Source organism: Amphiura filiformis, chromosome 2, assembly GCF_039555335.1.
Source record: "Amphiura filiformis chromosome 2, Afil_fr2py, whole genome shotgun sequence".
Lineage (NCBI taxonomy): Eukaryota > Metazoa > Echinodermata > Ophiuroidea > Amphilepidida > Amphiuridae > Amphiura > Amphiura filiformis.
This window is the reverse complement of record NC_092629.1, coordinates 25,808,221-25,829,158: the sequence shown is the minus strand read 5'-3', so window position 1 is coordinate 25,829,158 and position 20,938 is coordinate 25,808,221. Positions and strand designations below refer to the sequence as shown.

The 20,938-nt window shown below is 38.0% G+C and overlaps 1 protein-coding gene across 3 annotated transcripts in view; it reads left to right on the top strand.

The window, feature by feature from the left end:
* The first annotated feature begins 750 nt into the window (after positions 1-750).
* LOC140146028 (DNA repair and recombination protein RAD54B-like) overlaps positions 751-20,938 on the top strand; it is a 58,282-nt gene continuing 38,094 nt past the window's right edge. For 2 of the 3 annotated variants that reach the window (XM_072167765.1, XM_072167767.1), the window contains exons 1-8: positions 751-812; positions 6,626-7,396; positions 9,982-10,025; positions 11,026-11,080; positions 14,237-14,324; positions 15,829-15,978; positions 17,149-17,396; positions 20,291-20,338. In XM_072167765.1, coding sequence (XP_072023866.1) covers positions 6,648-7,396; positions 9,982-10,025; positions 11,026-11,080; positions 14,237-14,324; positions 15,829-15,978; positions 17,149-17,396; positions 20,291-20,338 — 1,382 coding nt within the window. In that variant the 5' untranslated portion in view covers positions 751-812; positions 6,626-6,647. Of the gene's footprint in view, positions 882-6,625; positions 7,397-9,981; positions 10,026-11,025; positions 11,081-14,236; positions 14,325-15,828; positions 15,979-17,148; positions 17,397-20,290; positions 20,339-20,938 lie in introns of all 3 variants that reach the window. The other variant, XM_072167768.1, reaches the window with a different exon arrangement.

Here is a 20,938-nt window from a genome sequence, read left to right as displayed (position 1 = left end):
CCGGCCAAATTTTCAACATTTAGTTACGTAACCCAGTGTCCACCAACCCGTAAAAAACTTTCTATCGAACAAAAGAGGTCACGAAGTTGCCGTCGTACTGAAAGAACTAGTATTATAATAATAAAGGACGTTCCCTTGGGTTTGAACGGTTTGTGCCTTTAATCTGTGCATTAAGCTGAATTTATACTCGATCGCTTTTGCAGAAAAGCGATTTTCACGCATGCTCAATGTTTACTTACATTTCCAGAGCTTCAACATGTTCAAGCCGATCAATCGATTCAAATCGCGGACGTCGGAGGCAAAAAAGCGACGTCGCTTTTGCAAGTTGAAGAAATCTCAACTTGCGATATCGCTTGACACGTGAATGCATCAACCAATCATATGCAACCAACTGGATCTATTATTTTGCTAATTAATTTATCTTTCTCGATTATTAACTGTTGGTGATGAATTAATTCAAAGCAATAATTATTGACAGCAACTGATGTTTTAAAAATGTAGTTTTTGGCATTTAGAATATTTTAATTGTCGTCCGCAATCGCTATCGCCGTGATAAGTATAAATGCAAAAGCGACGGGCGATGCATCGCAAAATTCGGCGATTGCCCATCGCTTTTCAAAAACGTTAATCATCAATCGCTCGGCGATTGAGTATAAATGGGCCTCAGCTTTACATGCACCGCAGCCGAAATTAAAGCAACGCGCGAAAACTACTCTTCGGAGGTGCTCCTACCAGGAGGAGGAAATTCCACAAGAAAGAAAGAAAAAAAAATGCGACCATCAAGTGACGTTTTTAATTTTCGCTGTCTCAAGGTATGATGCATGCTCTATTAGACCATCTAAACGTCATTTTTCACACAAAATATGAATATAGCTGTAAAGGTACAAGTTTTTTCTTTCAAGATATTTTCTTATTTTTAATGTGGAGACTTGGGAACCTTTCAAAACAAATGATCTTTGAAGGTATTTTTCCGGGCCTAATTTAAAAAATACTACACCCCTGGCAAATTTGTGCCTATTTTTGCATTTTGCTCAAAAACATATAGTTACATTGGTGACAAGTAAGATATGTATATTATAGGGCAAGGACTACAACTTGCTGCACTGAAAAACTCAGCAACTCAAGGCAAGTAGTTATTGATTTATTGATCAAATAATGGTTTTCCCTCATTTTTGACTGTAACTCCACAACTGTTGTTTGTGCTGAAATAAAATTTCCAGTGCAGTAGTTGTAGTCCTTGCCCCTATAATATCAATATCTTACTTGTCATCAATGCTCTATAATTTTTGAGAAAAATGCAAAAATATGCACAAAATTTGCCAGGGGTGTAGTACCCCCTTAACACGCGATCAGATACAAATGGGAAAATCCCGTTTTCGTTGGACTGGCTAACATTTAAATGTTTATGCAGCATTTTCATGTGTCAGCTTGTCCAGTGAGTTGATATTGTTCTAGGAATTTCTTTTCGACATAAGTTAGAAAGAATTCAAAAAAGAGCTGCCAGGTTTACCTAGTTTAGGTAACCTATAGTGGGAATTCCAATTGAATGAACGCAGCTTTCAATACATGCAATAGCGTGATTAAATTTTGCGTACACTGCGCCGATGTAAAGCAACGCGTAAACTACTGTGCGTGAGTAACGCGAAGTAAATCCAACCATGCCAACGCGACCATCGTGATTGGTTAGCATTGTATCCAAGGTCGTGATGCATTAGTGTTGTAGTTTGAAATTTTCACACAATATATGATATAGCTGTTGGATCGAGTGCAGCTGTTAAAAGCTTCGTTCATTCAATTGGAATTCTTACTATAGGCAAACCTTAGTTAACACATTTACTAGTCAGCGAATTCGCCGAGACCGGGGCCCCAACACAATGCATATTTACATAGAAATTTGAATTTTTTTCGAGAATAGGTGGGTGAAGGAAACCTACATAAATATGTTTTCTATACTTCACTTGACCCAAATATATGATTTTTTCTGGTGATAATCAAGTCCCGCACATGGAATTTTAGAGGGATTTTGATAGCAGTTCCATTAAAAAAAGCTGCTATCGCCATGAGACTAAGATCTAGAAACACCCCCAAAATGCCGTTTTGGGGAATTTTGCTAGCTGAATCTTTTTGATGAAAGACAATCTTTGACAAGATGTAACTTTGCTACGGAAAGTGCTATGAAAAAAAGGTTTTCAGTTTTGGCTTAGTTTACTCAAGGGCTTTAATTTGATATATAAAACGATGCAATTTGATGGCAAATTTGAATTCACCTAGGATACCTACCTAGTTCACCACGTATCGAATCCATGGGTTCCTACACTCAGTCACCCATGTGGAAAACTACATACATCGAATGTATGGAGCCGGTATATAAACCATCTAATAAGGCCTTGTCCAATTGGTAAAAGCCGAAACTCACACATACGATGGGTGTAGTGGAAAACAGGGTAAGTAGTACACCATGTCCATATGGGCCTACGTGGATCGAATCCATGGGTTCCTACACTACAGTCACCCATGGAAAACAGGGTACTGAAAAGTAGAACACCATGTCCATATGGGCCTACCTCCTGCCAGCAAGACTTCAGTCTTTATCATTAAAGGAAGTGTCCGGCAATCACAACATTATGTCTTATATGTTAGAAAAATAATTATCAAGCACGAATCACATGGTTTTATTTAAAACAAACTCACATTAACCATAAAAAGCGAATAAAACAGCAATCTTTCAACACGCGATATTCAAAATTCCCGCTACCAAATTTTCTAGAGCAGTGACGTCATGGTTATTTGTGCTCAAATGTCGTCAGGCTTCATTGAATTATTAGGACGTCATTGCTCTTGACAATTTCGGTGCGGGAATTTTGAATATCGCGTGTTGAGAGATGGCTGTGTTTATTCGTTTTTATGGTTAATATGACTTTGTTTTAAATAAAACCATGTGATTCGTGCTTGATAATTATTTTTCTAACATATAAGACATAATGTTGTGATTGCCAGACACTTCCTTTAAACATAATGATAATGACATATGGACCTGAAGTCTTGCAGCGGTATATCTAGGGATGCACTGTACGCTTAAGAAATTCCAAACTTCAAGCATCAAGAAATATACCTTGTATTTGTCAGTTTTACCTCAGAGATGCTGTAGACCCTCTCTACACAGTGTAGAAACATCACAAGTAGAATGCTGCTCAATATGATAAATCCAAATCATGAAAATCAAGACATTTTGCAGAGCAATATTTTGACCACTTTTGCACTAAGTAAATTACTCCCATGAAGATTGCAAGTTTTGCCAACCCTGGGAATTTTGAACCCACCCAAAAGATGAGATCAATGTTGATCAATTACCTCAACTTTGGGAGTATAGACTAGTACAGTGGGATTAAAATCATCCAAGCACGCCCAAACCCTGGTACAATGGGATTAAAATCGTCAGTGCATGCCCAAACTGTCCTTGAGAGAGTTCCTCAGCTGCATCCTTAGAGCCCAAAATGAGCCCACATACATGTATTGTGATGTTTCTTATTTGTGGAAAAGATAATAATAGAGTGAACTGTAACTCTAGGTATGGGATGGGGATGGTTTGTTTACATGGCAATCATTCCTTCAGAATAGGCAATACAGATTCCAAACATATAGAACTTACCTCATATCAGTTTTAGTTGCCCTAATAACTCCAAATTGACATGACAATTAATTCTATTTGCTCAATTTCATACCAAAATCAAGGAAAACATGGTTTTGTTATTGCAAAATAACAAGAAAATCAGAAAGGTTATATCTGGTCATTTGCAGTAGGGCTAGGCCACTTCAGGTAATCAATATTGGTACTTGAATTGCATGACTCAGTGACTTTCTGCTCATTCATTGTAAGAGTGATAGTGTTGTAAACTTGATTGCATAACATTAACATTGTCAACTGACATCCTTTGTATTTGAGTTGTCTGTTGATGGTATTAGAACTGTCATGGATGTAAACATTACACAAAATGTCAACAAAACATGCTACTGCAGAACTCTATGCCTGTATATGTGTGTGTCTGAGGGCCGATCTGAGGGCTGATGACACACATTCGATGGGTGTAGTAAACTTGTATGGCTCAAAATTCGGACCGCCCGCCATGTTTTGAAATTTGTTGACATTTTAAATGATCCCCGATTTCCAGTCGATTATTTTAGCTGTGTCACGTCACATGCATGACGCTGGTGGGTACCAGCCAAACTTCAGAAAAAAACACGATCGCCTAAAACGATGTGATATGGGACTTACATAGGATTTATACACAGAAATATTTCTTGCCAAAATTTGACCATTTCTCGGGCCATTTCTAGGCAAGTTGGCCCTACTTTGTCTGCGTTATGTGAAAAAAGACAGTCTTAAGTAAGTATACGTGCAACGCTTTTGATGTTTTGGGAGACTGGGAGGGATCTGAATAAAAAAATGACGGACCCTATTCTTGACTGTGTAACATTCCTTCACCACGCTGCCGTATGGTTATAGTCTTATACGATGGACAGATCAGTTTGTGAATGAGGACATCGTATAAGTTCCTTGTACTAAGGTTTACCATGGTTTACTGTAACTGTTGGCGACTACAGCAGGGACCAGTATCATTAGATGTTAAGCTTTTAGTATCTCATTCCTTGTTGGAATGGTATAACGTTGAGGAGATAGGAACATGTACCGAACATCCGGGACCTACTCTGCCATGTTTGGCTGTGTAACAGTACATGAACACAGTCTGTTGTGCCTAGTAAATTAGTCATTGTGTACTGTAAAGCTGTGTTTATAGTTTTATACCCATAGGTTACTCATCATCAGACTGAATCATTGTTGTTAACTGCACAATATAGGCCTATGTGTCGCTTTTGAAAATGCTCAGCAGGCAAATATGACGGCGATTTAGTACACTGATCATGCGTGCGATTCAGGTTTCTGCAAAAGCGATTGAGTATAAATGCATCTTTAGAAATGACCGGCGATTGTGTGTTCTCAAGTGGGTTTTATCATGTTAATTAGTGATCTGACACACATTTGTATTGGTTCGATCAAGCATTGAAATGCTTTCATTTTTTGTACTGGATTGTTCAAGCATTCCCAACAATACTATGGATACTATGGCCAGAGTTCTAGGGCTAAGTATCACTAAAAATTCTTGCTGATTTAGAGTGGGAACCTCTTCAGAACAGTAGGATAAGACTAACCCACGCTTTAGTCTAAAGGGTGGGTTTGAAGGATCCACAAAATGCTTAAAAGGGTGGGTTTGAAAAATTTCTGGTTAAATGTGTGTCCAAATATAAAGCGTGGTCACTGATAAAAAGGGTGAGTTTAGAAATCAACAATTGCAATCTCAAAGCTTACTGTAATTTCCAATTGAATGACACTAAATGAAACACAAAAAAATATTAAAATCCCATTCTGTTTGGTCATCTAAATCTTTTGTAATTCTCTTTGGATGCAAATCTGCACCTCCTGGACCATCATAACCACTTATTGATGGCACGCTTAGAAAGGGTGGGTTTCGGAGTATTGGTATAAAGGGTATAAAATAAAAAGGGTGAGTTTGAAATAAAAAGGATGGGTTTTTATCACCACTGCCAACTATGCGCTTGACCACCATCTACAAAGAAACTCACGGGTATACCAAGTTACATCAAGTGTCATCTACAATTCATCCAGTCAACCCAGGACTAGGCAATCGGGGGCCTTATCTTACAACATAATCACCGCAAACAAAGACTGTTACAGGCACTCGCTATATCCAAAGACTATTCGCGAATGGAACCAACTCAACCAAGACTTGCACACCGCACCCGACGTCAAGACCTTCAAGACCAAGCTAGAAACCATCAACATCAAGACGCTGACATCAAAGGCCCACTTCAATATTTAACTGCGACTTGCACATGATCCCCTCCTACGTATGCGACAACCAGAGATGGTGATTGTACGTGAAACGACAGATACAGATGTACAGAAAACCAAAGAATATGAATTCGTTGTTTAAAATTATTGTTAGTCATGCATGTTGTTGAATGAAACAATGCTATTCATCACTTTTTGTGCATACAAAATGTCACCACTACTCAGTCTACTGTGTAAAAACATTTAACAAACGCTTGAATGGAATTGAATGCGGGGAATATTCAGAAAAAGGAATGACTGCTGTAGTGTATGGTACTACGTGTCATGTGCCTGTACATTCATCTAACATTATTTTTAAGGAGGTACAAAAGGAGGTGTTTCGATTAGTTCCTTGTTGAGACGAATGTTGAAAATGAAAACACATTCAAAGATGGATTTTTTTCTTGTCTGTTCATTTGGATGTCTCTGGGAATTTTTGTTGTAAAATATCAGTATCTTATTCTTGAATTTCAATGGGGCGATTTTGTAGCATTGAACTTTTTTTTGCCCTTGGCCAGTATTTCAAGGGTGCTATTTTTTAGAATTGAGAGGCGAATCGCCCGTCGCCCCCTTGTATTTTGAACACTGTGCCAAATCACAATCAAATTAGTTGTACTAAATTCTATGCAAGTAAGCAAAAACCGCCAACTTATAACTGAAAAAAGAAACTGAAACTGAAACTACATCTAAAAAGTGCTCTGTCTTTCTCTTTCCTAGATTTCAAATTACCAATACAGCCATGAGGCGATCAGCAGCGCCCTCTCAGCTTGGTTCGGCGAACAAGAGAGCACGCTTCACGCCACCATTTGCTGTTAAACAATCCGCCAATCAACAAACATGCCTACAGGCTGTCTCTAAACCATCCACCACCAATCAACATACAAGCCTGTATGCTATCTCTAAGGGCAATGGCAAAGAAGGTACTTCAAGACAGAATCTGTTGGGAACTAAAAGAGATGTTTTGCATCTCGTACAAAATAAGCCAAAACCGGAAATTGATCCTTCGGCAACCTCGACTGATCCTGACAACGCTGACTCTAATCGTACTAATGCATGTGTTTCGGTACCAAATAGAAGTAAATCAGTCAGGTCATTTATAAATCCACAGAAAGATACAACTCAAAGTGCAAATTTAACAGAGCTTGATAGCAGCTCCAGTGAAAATGCAGGCGGAGAAAGTTCAAGCAAAAGCATCGAGATAAAAGAAAGCTACGAAAAGAGCAGCTTTCCTTGTAAAACTACCGTACACAAATTGGACGATGATAGCGCTACAAATAATATTGGTGACAAGACTGAGGAGGAGTCTAAGAGCACACCAGTAGCACTGGTAAGGAGAAGAATGCCAGGCCTTCAACGCAGTACATTTAGACAACCGTTGCTGCAAAAGGGAAATCAATCATCTGAGAATGTCAGCACTTCTGACGCAGGAAGCCGACAAGATAAAAGTGAAGATGAGGGCGTGATATGTCACTATTACAATGTCATGTGGTAAGTTGTGGGAGCGATTACCAAATAGGGTGCAACTCTACTAGTCCTATTACAAGACTGCCCTCAAACCCCTAAACTCTGTAAACAAGGACTGGACTCAAGTCTAGCAAGTTGTACCCCATTAGGTTATTGTACCTAAGTTGGATTACTGCAAAAGTATAAAATCATCGTTGAGCAGGGAAAACCTCCTATGTGCTTGTGCCCCTGAACATGTTTAAAACAAAACTGCCAACAGGTTACATAGGAGGATTTGCTTTAAACATGTTCAGGGGCCACTATCATGGGAGGTTTTTCCTGCCTAAAGGGACGAAATGTTATTCGTTTTTATGTATGTCAATGTAAAGAAGCTTTAATTTGTGAATTTAAAACAAATGAAATTGGCAAAGTGCAAAAAATTAATCCCACAATCATTTACACCACAAGCAAAAGAATTAAGGTAGCAGTTGTATTCACCCTGTATATCTTAAGTAAAGACAATTGTGTCAAAATTAAAACAAGCAGCCAATGCCTGATACCCTTTAGCTCTGTTTTAAGACCTAATTTGTTGAAATTGGTTGAGAATTAAAGAAACGGTGATGAAAAAACCTAATGAAGATACAAAATAAAAGTTGCACTTTTGTGTTCTAATCAATGAAATTATGACGCTAGTTTCATGTGCTAATCAATGAAAGCACAGCGCTAGTTCTCTTGTTCACGAACGGTTTGTGTAGGACATGCAATGTGGCAAACTGCAACTTTTAACTTCGCATATTCCTTGGGTTTTTGGGATCGTCGTGTCTTTATTTCTTGAACAATGTCAACTAATCAGGTCTTAAATTTGATCTAAAAGATGCAGCTATTGGCTGTTGGTTCCAATTTATTGACATATTTGTCTTTGTTTAGGAAATACAGGGGGTGAACGTAACTGGTACCTGAATTATTTGGCTTACTGTATTTTAGTAAAATGTAAGGTAAGTTTAAAAGTAAATCCCATTTGTTTCATGGAATTGCATGCAAAAAAACACTGGCTGATGTTTACCAAGGGTAATAGAGTGAAAGTTTTCAAAGTGATTCAGTGGATTCATTTATCATAATGGAGGAGAAAACAATGAATGCATTAGCATGTCATCTGCAGTCAGTGGCGGGATGGCGGTGCTTGGGGGAAGGGGAATTTAAAACATCTAAATCAGGGGTCCGCAAATAGCGGCGCGCGTGCCACTTTAATTAAAAAAAAATCAAATCAAATCAAACCCTTTGATCAAACTTCATCCATATCCCCAATATTTCAACATTAAACAATGCGATTCCCATGTTATCCTTGTAAAGACAGGCTAAAATAGTACAAAATGTTGCACCAAATGACGTCATTTGCATCTCAAATTTCCAAAAATCGATAACTTACGAGGGGAGACACCACCCTCTGCAGGGATGCAAATTGTGCGGGAGCGGGGAGCACCGCTCCTAGGAAATGACAGTCAAAATTGAGGAAATAATGGATTGAGAAGAAAAAAGAAAGAGATGAAAAAAGGAGGGAGAGGAGAAGAAAAAAGGATAGGAAGAGGGAGAAAAGAAGAGGAGTGAGGTAGAAGATGACGTAGTGGGAAACAGATCTCAGCAAAAGATAACAAGTTAATAGGGGAGGACTGTGAGGCAGTGAAACAATGGTGAAAATTTTGAGGAATTCACATGATTGTTCAAGAAATAAGAGCAAATAAGAGGAAGGTGTTAGAATATAGAAATGGGTTATAATGAATGATATGAGGAAATTTACAATTCATCACCAGAGGAGGTATTCAATGTAATTTAACAGAAAAAAAAAGAAGATGATGGGTGAAGGCAAGAAAAAATAGGGCACGTATCTCAGGAAATTTAGAGAGAGGCGGCAAAAGGATTTTATGGGAACAAAGGTCATGGAGGAATTTAGTTTATCAATACTAATGCCAGTGAGGAGATGACAACCTGGAAAATATTGAGGAAATTTAAAAGAAGAACCATAAAGCACTGAACAAGTTGTGCTCGCTCTGACAAAAAAAAATGAAAGAGGAAATTGGGTAGGCAAAGGAAAAGAAAGGGGAAAAGAGCTTCTGTCGCACAAGAATTGACTCTAAAAATACATGCTATATGTAATCGTTCTCATCTTTTGAAGTGCAGAATAAAGCTATTCTATGTCTGGTATGATTGAGGAAATCTTGAGCCTTAAAACTTTGCTCAGGAAGAAATCACAATTTGCGCCCCTGCCCCTCTGACTCCCCCGCGCGGTGCTAAATCACCTGGATGGCTGCTTCGCAGCCATTGAGTGGCGCATTACAGTTTTCTTTTATTTCATGTGGCGCTTCAACAAATCTAGTTGAGGAAGCCTGATCTAAATCCAGCAATGCTATGGTCTTCATCAGTTCTTGGGCCCCTGAGTACTATTAAATACTCTGAGACTCGCTTCTGATTACAAAAATTAGCACAAAGAATATGTTTTTCTAACCCAAGCAAAAGAAAGGTTTTTTTTTTTTAAATGTAAAAAATTTGCCGGGCAACCCAGTGTCACTTCTGGGCGCCGCGCATCATAGTTACAATGAGCGAATCTCTCTCTGATTCAATTTTATACATTGTAGGTGTAAGCTGTCTAAGAAGAAGCATAAGAAATGGGAAGGAGATGGTAAGTGGATGTGGTTAAAATGGCTTAAACCAGGGTTAACATAGCTTAAACCATGGTTAATGTGGTTTAAACCAGGGTTAATATTAAGGACCAACATTAGGGGTAGGTCAAAGTGACCATCAAACAACCTTTAAAAAAAGGTGATGTTTCATATTTCTTCGGGAACCAGCTTATTTGATGGGGTATGATCTCCTGAGCATTTTGACACCCTTTTCATCCAAATCGGCCAAAAAATGGTACTGGCCAAAACAAGTATTTGGACAGGGAAGGTCTGTTGGGGGTCTGGAAATCAATGTTTTCATCAACATTCATTATTATATGCCTAAATCTGTTAAAATTGGTGTTGATTTCTATGTAATTGATGTCTACATTTTTGAAAGTTGCATAAAAATTTCTTAAATGAAATCTGGACATCAATTACATACAAATCAATACCAACTTTAACAGAGACAGGCATATAATAATGATTGTTGATGAAAATATTGATTTTCAGACTCCCCAACAGACCCCCACCCACCACCGACCACCGTCCAGATACTTGTTTTGGCTGGCACCTCATTTTTTGGCAGATTTAGATGAAAAAGGTGTCAAAATGCTCAGGAGATCAAACTGCATCAATAAGCTGGTTCCCTAAGAAAATTGAAACATCACAATTCTTTAACCCACCACTATTAACATGTCTCAAACCAGACCAAAATGCATAAATCTTACACAAAGGGCAAAGGTCATGGGCTATTCCGGGTACACCCTGTCAGTCCGAAACCCTGTCACTCTGAACCACCGTTTAGTCCGAATTTTAAGCTTACCTAACGTAACCCTAACCCTAATCCTAACCCTAACTATAAACCTAACCCTAAACCTAACCCTTACCCTTACCCTAACCCTAACCCTAAAAATTTGGACTAGCAGTAGTTTGGACTGACTGGGTTTCCGACTGACAGGGAGACCCGCTATTCCAGTTGAAATCTATACACCTTTGTTTTCTTTATTTTTCTTGTAGCTGTGTTAATAACAAAGAAGAGATCGGTCACTTTGCTGGACATGGAGGGTAAAGAGTAAGTACATTTAACCCCATGAGAACTACCTGCCGATTGGCCAAAAAGAAATTTTCATTATCAATTGGCCCAATCAGCAACATTGTTAGAATATAATTTCACCATGCAAAATAATTGGGGTGAATTATTTGCAAAGTGTCATTCTGATTGGTGATTGAGGTGAAAATACCATGTAATTGACCAATCAAAGTCAATGTTAGATTGGCAGGGGGTTAATAACAAAGAAGAGATCGGTCACTTTGCTGGACATGGAGGGTAAAGCGTAAGTACATGTGGACCACACTGGCCTCATCCCAATGGCATAGTTCAATAACCACAATTAAACAACCATAGTGCAAAATTTGACCTCAAGTTACAGAGTATGAGTTTTTGTCCCCAAATTTTCACAAATTTTCAAAGGTCATTCAATGAATGTACAATTGTATGGGAGTTTAAGAACTGTGCCCCTGATGAGCATGTTGTGGACCCTAGTGATATAATACTCTACGTACTGGCCGTAGGTTTCAACATGAAGGAGTTTCGAGATATTCTCAAAATATCAAGGACTATCTTTAAGACCACTGAATCAATATAGGCTCGTTTGTACTCATTTTAATGCATTTTTCAAGCTGATTCCAAATACGGTCATGAAAAATTTAAGTAGAAAAAAAGTAAACTTGTCATCTGCAGTTGGTGCTCGCTTGGAGAGTATTAAAACACAAGTTTGGCGTTTATTAGTCTGGACAAATTTTCAAAAAACTTTAAAATCGGGTCAAACATTGTGAAATACAACTCACTTCCGGCTTATTTCCTGTTTCAAATCCATGATGGCAGTGGCCCTGCAAAATAGCGTATTATCAGTAAATACTACAAAATTACATACATGTATTAAGCACATTTTCATGCAAAAATGTGATTTACTGTAAGTCATAAACTGCTCAAATAAAGAAAGTCCGCAGTCATGTAACCCGTCCTACACCAAAACCTGATGTTGTTATGAAAATTTGATTGATACGGTTGTGTGCAGAATCTTGTTAGCTCTAATTTGATACCAAATTTGATACCAAACACTCAAAAGTGACAAAGACTGATACCAGTTTATGGCATTTGGTGCATTTTCAAAAGTTGCAAATCAAAACGATAACGCGGTCGAAATTGCTTAAGCGTGGCAATGTGGTCAAGCTTGCTTGCCCACGATGAACCCATGTCGACTATCCCAAGTGCGCGCTTTATTCAATTGTTAATTTAAAACGCATGGATTGCTACAGTGCTTTACTGATGAATACTAGGACACGATGCGATCGATATGACCTAGCGGTTGTTTCGGGCTATGTCAATGGTCGCGCTGTGCCATTCACCTCTATAGCTCAGCGTGGTCCATTTTTTAATTTGCAACTTTTGAAAATGCACCAAATTTCATATACTGGTCTCAATCTCTCTGAATTTAGAGTTTTTGGTTGCAAATTTGGTATCAAGTTGGAGCTAACAAGATTCTGCACACGACTTTTTCAATTAAATGTTCATAACACGATCAGGTTTTGGTGTAGGACGGGTTACATGACTGCGGACTTTCTTTATTTGAGCAGTTTATGATCATTTGTCAGTTGGCAATGGATTTAAATTGGTTTTGTCGACATATCAGACATGCAGCAAATACCTGTTTGAAGCTTACAAATGGCATCACACATGTCAACTACCCCCCCAACTACAACCATGGACCCTATGAGCCTTCTATTAATTAACAGTGTAACTGTGGACCTCTACGTATACGCACTGATATTTCGCTATTGAATGTGGTAAGATATGATATTTAACCGCTAAACCATGGACCTGGTGTTACACCTGCCATGGGGGACCTATATTATATACCACATGCATTATAACGACATCTAGCGCCCTCGGTTGCTCTCTTACGATCGTGGATGACTTTGGTTGCTATAGGTCCACACTTTATGAGCAAAATGTTATGGGTCAGGTGGACCAATGCAAACAAACCCACCCCCACACACACGCTTCCCTCTATAGTGATTAAGAAACAGCCAGAAAACCTGTTTGTGTCATGTAGGTACAAAATGTATGTGATTTTGAGGCTATCTGCAATAGCTGCCCTATAAACATTTGACAATTTTTGCATTCTATTTTTATACATAAGTGACATGTGGCAGCTATCACAGATAGGGCTTTCTTGCACTAACACCTTGAATTGCATTGGGCAATTCCAGTTGAAATCCATACACCTGCTACAGAAGATGTGACCTTAAGGTTGGTCTGAACCCTGGAATTACGGAAACTTTCGGGCCTCATAACTTCTAAATTGTTGGTCTAAAGTATATAAAAGTATACATATTTAGAATGGCAAAGACTTGATAAGTTCATCTGTGAGGTCACATTTGGGCCAAAATGGCACTTTTGGCCCAAAATCCCAAAAATAACGGATTTTGGCCCACTTCTTTTTTATGCACCGTAACAAAAAAATTCTTGGGCCAAAATTTTTTTTTTATTAATTCTTAAAAACTAGATCAAAATATCTAGGACGCGTTTTTTCATTTTTTTGAATTTCGACTAACTTTGAGAAATTTGCGCCAAAAATGGTCAAAAAATGCTGATTTTTCAAAAAAATCATAAAAAAGCCTGATTTTCATCCAAATTTCAAATATTTTTGGTGAAATTGGTCAAAATTCAAAAAATGAAAAAACGGGTCCTAGATATTTTGATCTAGTTTTTAAAAATTAATTTAAAAAAAATTTGCCCCAAGAATTTTTTTGTTACGGTGTATAAAAAAGAAGTGGGCCAAAAACAGTTATTTTTGGGATTTTGGGCCAAAAGTGCCATTTTGGCCCAAAATGACCTCACAGATGAACTTATCAAGTCTTTGCCATTCTAAATATGTATACTTTTATATACTTTAGACCAATAATTTAGAAGTTATGAGGCCCGAAAGTTTCCATAATTCCAGGGTTCAGACCAACCTTAATCTCCCACACAGGGGGTGTGAATTTCAATTGAGGCTGCCGGAACGGGTGGCTCCATTTGAAATCTACACCCCTGTGTGGGAGATTAAAGTCATGTCTTCCATAGGGGGGTGTATGGATTTCAACCGGTATTACCCATTTTTACCTCGGTGATAATCGACAGTTGATATTGCTATGTTTGGTCAATTTGTATATTTCTTAATAGAATCGGCAATAGAAGCGGGTACAAGATCAAAGATTTGGAGACTATGAAGGAAGGCCAGACTCTTGTTATTGGCGGCAAGGAAATCGAGGTAATATGTCCAGGCCCGTTACCAGGATTTATTTGGGTGGGGGCTGATTTGACAAAGTGGACCTTTTTTTTCAAAATTTGGACCTTTTTGGACTAGGGGCGGCCCGCCGCCGCGGATTTTGAAATAGTGGATTTTCCCCCCAAATTTGGACTTTTTTGACCAAAAAGGCATAAAACAAAAAAATTTTCACTCGCTATGCTCGCAAAATGGGACTTTTTGGGCATTTTGAGATTTGGGAGGGGGATTCCCCATCCCTGAAGATGTCTCTGCCATGGACCCCTTCGCCCCGGAAAGTCAGACTCTTGGTGTTGGGGGAAAGGAAATTAAGGTAAGACTAAGATATACAGTGTGTGTGCCAGCCAGACTCATGATGTCGAGGGAAAGGATATTGCTATACAGCGTCTGTGTCATGGGAGGCTACTTGGACCCCTTCCCCGGAAGGTCAGACTCATGATGTTGGGGGCAAGGAAATTAAGGTAAGATATACAATGTCTGTGCCATGGGGCCACTTGGACCCCCATGAAAGTCAAACTCTTGCTGTTGGGGGCAAGGAAATTAAGGTATGATATACAGGGTCTGTATCATGGGTGGCTACTTGGACCCCTTCCCAGGAAGGTCAGACTCTTGCTGTTTGGGGCAAGGAAATTAAGGTAAGATACAGTGTCTGCGCCATGGAGGACCACTTGGACCCCCCAATTAGGATTTGTATGCAAATTTATACAAGTCATGTTCTAAACAGGTTTTATTGGGAAAACATGGGTATATTTGGCTGATTTGAATTGAAAATAATTAGGCCCCATACACTCTAGTGAATGCCTAGATTGCAAGTCTTGTTCACATGGGTCTTAAATTCAAAAGTAGCACATTGCATGTAGATAAGATATCTTGCATGAAAAATCTTCAAAAGTAATTTGCAGGTAGCTACTTGTGAGTGCGCCTACACAGACACTACTGTTAACCCCATGAGAACTACAAGTGATTGGCCAAAACAAATTTTCATTATCAATTGGACCAATCAGCAACAAAAAAATGGGGGGTGAATTATTTGCAAAACTCCGTTCTGATTGGTGATTAAAATGAAGATATGTATTTAGTAGATAATTAAATCTGGTCAAATCCCAGATGACTGAAAGTATACACAGTGTTAAGATATCATGTAATTGACCAATCAGAGGCAATGTTAGATTGGCAGGTAGTGCTCATGGGGTTAAGTTTACTTTCTGATGTAGTTATTGGTGACTTTACTTTTGATCGTCTGAGTTAACCCCCTGAGCAGAATACCTGCCGATCTAACATTGCCAGTGATTGGTCAATTACATGATATCTTCACTTTACTCACCAATCAGAATGGAGCTTTGCAAATAATTCACCCCAATTTTTTTGTGTGGTGAAATTATTCTAACAATGTTGCTGATTGGTCCATTTGATAATGAAAACTTCTTTTTGGCCAATCGGCAGGTAGTTCTCATGGGGTTAATATGTCTTCCTCTTTGATTGCCCTCAGGTGATGGGTGAGATATCAGAAGCAGAGTTTTCGTCTGGCAAATGTTTCCAAGCTGTTTCCACATCTGTCTGTACCTCATCTAGTGCAACATATCAGCCAGTAATATCCAAGCCATTCCTGAATCCACAGAAAGGGACTCACGCTAGAGAAGTACGGAGTGTAGGGAACTACTCTCTAACATAAGGTTCACTAATCGTATATCGAATGGCTGGCGGCCCTGCTGACTTGGTTGTCATAAACACAGCACAAGAAATAAGTCCCCCTCATAACATTCGTTTTGTACCAATAAAACTAACTTTGAAATAATTATATGGCTGTTTACCAAGTGTTGGGTGAAAATGAGAGATTTCCATGACTTCAGGGCTGAATGAGCCCAAATTGAAGGCAAGAACTGCCCTTTTCAAAAGTCACAAAGTAGGCCTATGCTTGTCACAAAAGTTGATTCATGGCTTGTTACTAATGGAAAAACCCATGTGGTTGAGTGCAGTTTAAAATCCTCACCAAGTGAACATTTACTGTAATGTGTATCGATTCTTGATCATTCCAAATCCCCTTGGTGCAGAGTTCAGTACAGTGAGTTGCAAGATGGCCAGTTTCATTCCTTGTCCCAATATGCCTTGCAGTTAACAAGCATGGGCCTACTTTGTGACTTTTGGAAAGGGCAGTTTTTGTCTTTTATTTGGGTTCATTCAGCCATGAAGTCATGGACATCTTAAAATTGTTTTCACACAACACTTAGTAAACAATCATATAACTATTTCTAAGTAAGTTTTATTGGTACCGTACGAAGTTTTACTTTACGATGTTATGATGAAATTTTCAGAGGGGACTTATTTCTTGTGATGTGTTCAGAAATCCCTGCTTTTCTAAACCATAACAACCAAGTTAGCAAGCAGGGCTGCTAGCGATTCGATATACTTACAGGAGAGGTAGGTGGACAAAACTTACAGAGATCAGAATAAAAATAAATCAAGTAGCAAAAAGAAAAAAAGAAACTATAATCCAGCACCCTAACACCTCAAACTAAGGCTAAAGTTTGTTTGGCTTATATTAGGCCAAAAAAATAAGACTCGTAACAGCGTGTATTGGTAAAGAATGGCATGCAAGCAGTTAAGCACAGCACATATGCAAGTGCGCCTTGCATTATACGTGACTGGCGCACCTTTTCGATGCATGTAGTAACAAAAACCGAATGATTTTGGCCTATAGCTATTATAAGCCGAACAAACTTTAGTGTAAGATATTTTTTGTGGGGCTTAGTGATCACAACCACTATTATTTTCCAAATTCTATTAATTTTCTTCTTTCTGAAATATACAGAAGCTGTCAGTTGATCGTCCAGTCTCCAAGCCACTCTTTGACCTCACAGTGCCCGGCGCCCTCGTCATGCCTCGTCCTAATGCGACACACCAATGGGAGAACAACCACAATACGCAGACAATTGTAGATGTTGTCGTCGATCCATATCTTGCAAGTAAATTGCGCCCTCATCAGAGAGAAGGGGTGCAGTTTTTGTACGAGTGCATAATGGGGATGCGGGCTTTTGCTGGCAACGGTGCTATTTTAGCGTAAGTACGCAAAGTTCACTTTTCCCCAGCAATTGTAGAAGTAAACTGTGCCCTCATCAGAAAAAAGGGTGCAGTTTTTGTACGAATGTATGATGGGGATGCAGACTTTAGCTGGCGACAACACTGTTCTAGTGTAAGTTTTCAGGATTCACTTTTTCATATTTTTATTATAGTAGTTCATGGGCCCTCACCTGAAATTCAAGGTTTTGGTACCAGTCAGTGGGCAAAATTTCATTGTGTTTTTTTAAAGGTCTATACCTAGGGGTCATAAATTGCTATGATAGCCATTCCAGTATGGCAGCTTAGTGATAGAAATCCAAAATGATGTCCAAAAGGGGCCGCCGTTTATGAGATTGGACTTTAAATGGGTTGATGGCATCCCTAGGCTACGAGGTCAAAACGGCGGCCATTTTAGACACCATCTTGGATTTCTATCACTAAGCTGCCATACTGGAATGGCTATCATAGCAATTTATGACCCCTAGGTATAGACCTTTAAAAAAACACAATGAAATTTTGCCCACTGACTGGTACCAAAACCAAAAACACAACAATATTATGCCCCCCTGACTGGTAGCACTATCTCCCTTGAACCAGGGCCTATAGATATTGTCATAGGTCTGTGTTTTGAAAGTAAATTGCACCCTCATAGTTTTGTTAAAATCCAAGATTTTGAATAAATTGTCTGAACAAGAAGGTTTATTATCACGATGGAAATATTAGTTAAACATGTACACAATGCTCATATGTGTCAAAAGCACTTGCTCATATTTGTAATATTTCTTTAAACAGTTCTAAATTTCCTAATGAGTGGAAGAAAGCCAAAGTTACTCCAATTTTTAAATCTGGTGATAAGAATAATGTAAACAATTACAGGCCAATATCTGTCTTATCTTATTATTTCGAAGATTATTGAAAGAACTGTTCATAACCAATTATATGATTATCTTTGTAGTAGAAATATCCTTTCTGATTCTCAATCTGGTTTTAGATCCAATCATTCCACAACAACAACTTTACTAGATGTCCAAGATTATATTCTTAATAATATGTGACCCTCGGCACAACTGAGCCCGGATGTCGCCAGTGCCACTATTGAGATATGCTCCATCGAACTTAACAATAAACAATAGGAAACAAAGGATTTATTGACTGTTTTATTGATTTTTCACTACTTAAATGTCAAGTACTATAGACATGATATACATCATTTTAAAGCTAATTTCAAGCAGAATATTTTGGTTGAATATCTCAAATATGATGATTGGCGACTTCAGGGCTCAGTTGTGCCGAGGGGTCACATATGGACAATGGTTTTGCAACAGGAGTTATATTTTTGGATTTAAAAAAGGCTTTTGATACAGTAAATCATGAAATTTTAATTAATAAACTTGCTGAATATGGTATTAAGGGTAATGAACTTGGTTGGTTTAAATCATACCTAAGTAATAGGGCTCAAGCTGTGCATGTTAATTCTTTTCTGTCAGATTTCAAAACTTATAATACTGGAATTCCTCAAGGCTCAATCTTAGGTCCTCTGCTATTTATTATTTTTGTTAATTGTTTACCTGATGTTGTAACTTGTAAGACAGTAATGTATGCAGATGACACTGCTCTTATGTGTAAAGCAAAAAATGCTGATGACTTACAAATGCAACTTGAATATAACCTAAAAACTGTAGCTAACTGGTTTAAAGCTAATAAGCTCACATTAAATACTGACAAAACAAAGTTTATGATTTTTTGAACTAATCATACACTTAATCATTACAATGACATAACTCTTACATTTGATGACAAAATTATTGAAAGAGTTGATGTTTTCAAATATCTTGGTATGAAGTTTGATAGTAATAAAACTAATATGTCTTGGTCATCACACATTGATTATGTATCTGGAAATGTTTCCAAGAGAATTGGTGTTGTAAAACGTGCAAAGTATTTCCTTCCTCATAAAACCTTAGTTATGCTCTCTAATGCTCTTGTAATTCCACATTTCGACTATGCCAGCAGTGTTTGGTCTAATTGTTCTACAACCAATCAATATCAGCTTCAAGTACTTCACAACAGATTAGCTAGAACAATTCTCTTTGCTGATATCAGAACACCAGTAGATGAAATGTTAAGTTCTTTAAATTGGATTAAACTTTCTGATAGATGGTCTAATCACATGATTTTTCTTACCTTTAAATGTATCAAAAATATGTGTCCTGAATATTTATGTAATCAATTTGACTTTGTTCATAATGCTCATGATCACATTACAAGGAGTCATTCTTCAAACACATTGATCGTGCCTAAATATTATTCTAACAGTGGTAAACGTACATTTATTGTAAGAGCTGCAAACTTATGGAACAATTTGCCACCATCATGTCGTGTAAACCTTGAAACTATGTCTTTGCATCAATTCAAGACAAGCATCATTACTATTGCTGAATTATAATCATTTATTTATATTGTATGTATTTTAAGATTTATATCATTCATGTATTTGAGGTATATTTATTTTCTTTCACACTTATTATTGATGTTTTTGTATAAATTACTAAATATCATGTTATTTTGTATATATTCTGTAAAAATGTTGCATATATCATTGTATGAGGGCCTGCTTGGAAAGCAGTGCTTGCCACTGAAGTAGTTTAAATCCCTCAATAAAGATTTCACAAATCCAAAAAAATCATAACACAGTACGTGCAGGTGGTCGTGGTCGTGACATATCAAAAAAACCGACCCGACATTCGAAGGAGTGGCTCGCATTGGCGACGTATGCGCTTGTATTAAATAGCGATTGTCTTTGTATTGCCTCATCTGTTTGGACCAAAATTAAGAGGACAGATGCAATACAATATGATACAAAGCTTAAAATCCATTTTTTTACATCATGACAGGGATGACATGGGACTAGGCAAGACTCTGCAGTGCATCACTTTGATATGGTAAGTAAATATATTAACCCCGTGAGCACTACCTGCTGATCTAACATTGCCTCTGATTGGTCAATTAAATGAGCTTTGTAAATAATTCTCCCCAATTTTTTTTGCATGTTGAAATTATTTACATTGTTGCTGATTGGGCCAATTGATAATTAAAACTACTTTTTGGCCAATCAGCAGGTAGCTCTCATGGATATCACTTGTTCTGAATCAACAAGTGATGGTATAAGTTGTATGTTGCAACAAATCATTTTGAGAACCAAATCGGTCATGTTTGCATGTCACACACCCTAGAGACATTAGACCCAAAGGTCCGATATCTTAAAGCTTGGCTAGTGGTCAGGCTTCCTAAGCCAGTTGGCCAGCCCTACCAATGTGGATACGGTTCTATCTTACTATAGTTTGATCAGCTTGTAATCAGCAGGAACTGTTTGGCTTTTACCACTACGCCGAAAAGTAGACCAATGTTAAGGATGATATAGTTGACCTGTATGGTCTATATTGTGCGTGATAAATAAAGTAGACAAAATATCAAACTTGAATTAATCATTTGTGATACTTCTTGCGAGATGTCACAAGACAATGCTCGAAATAAAATATATT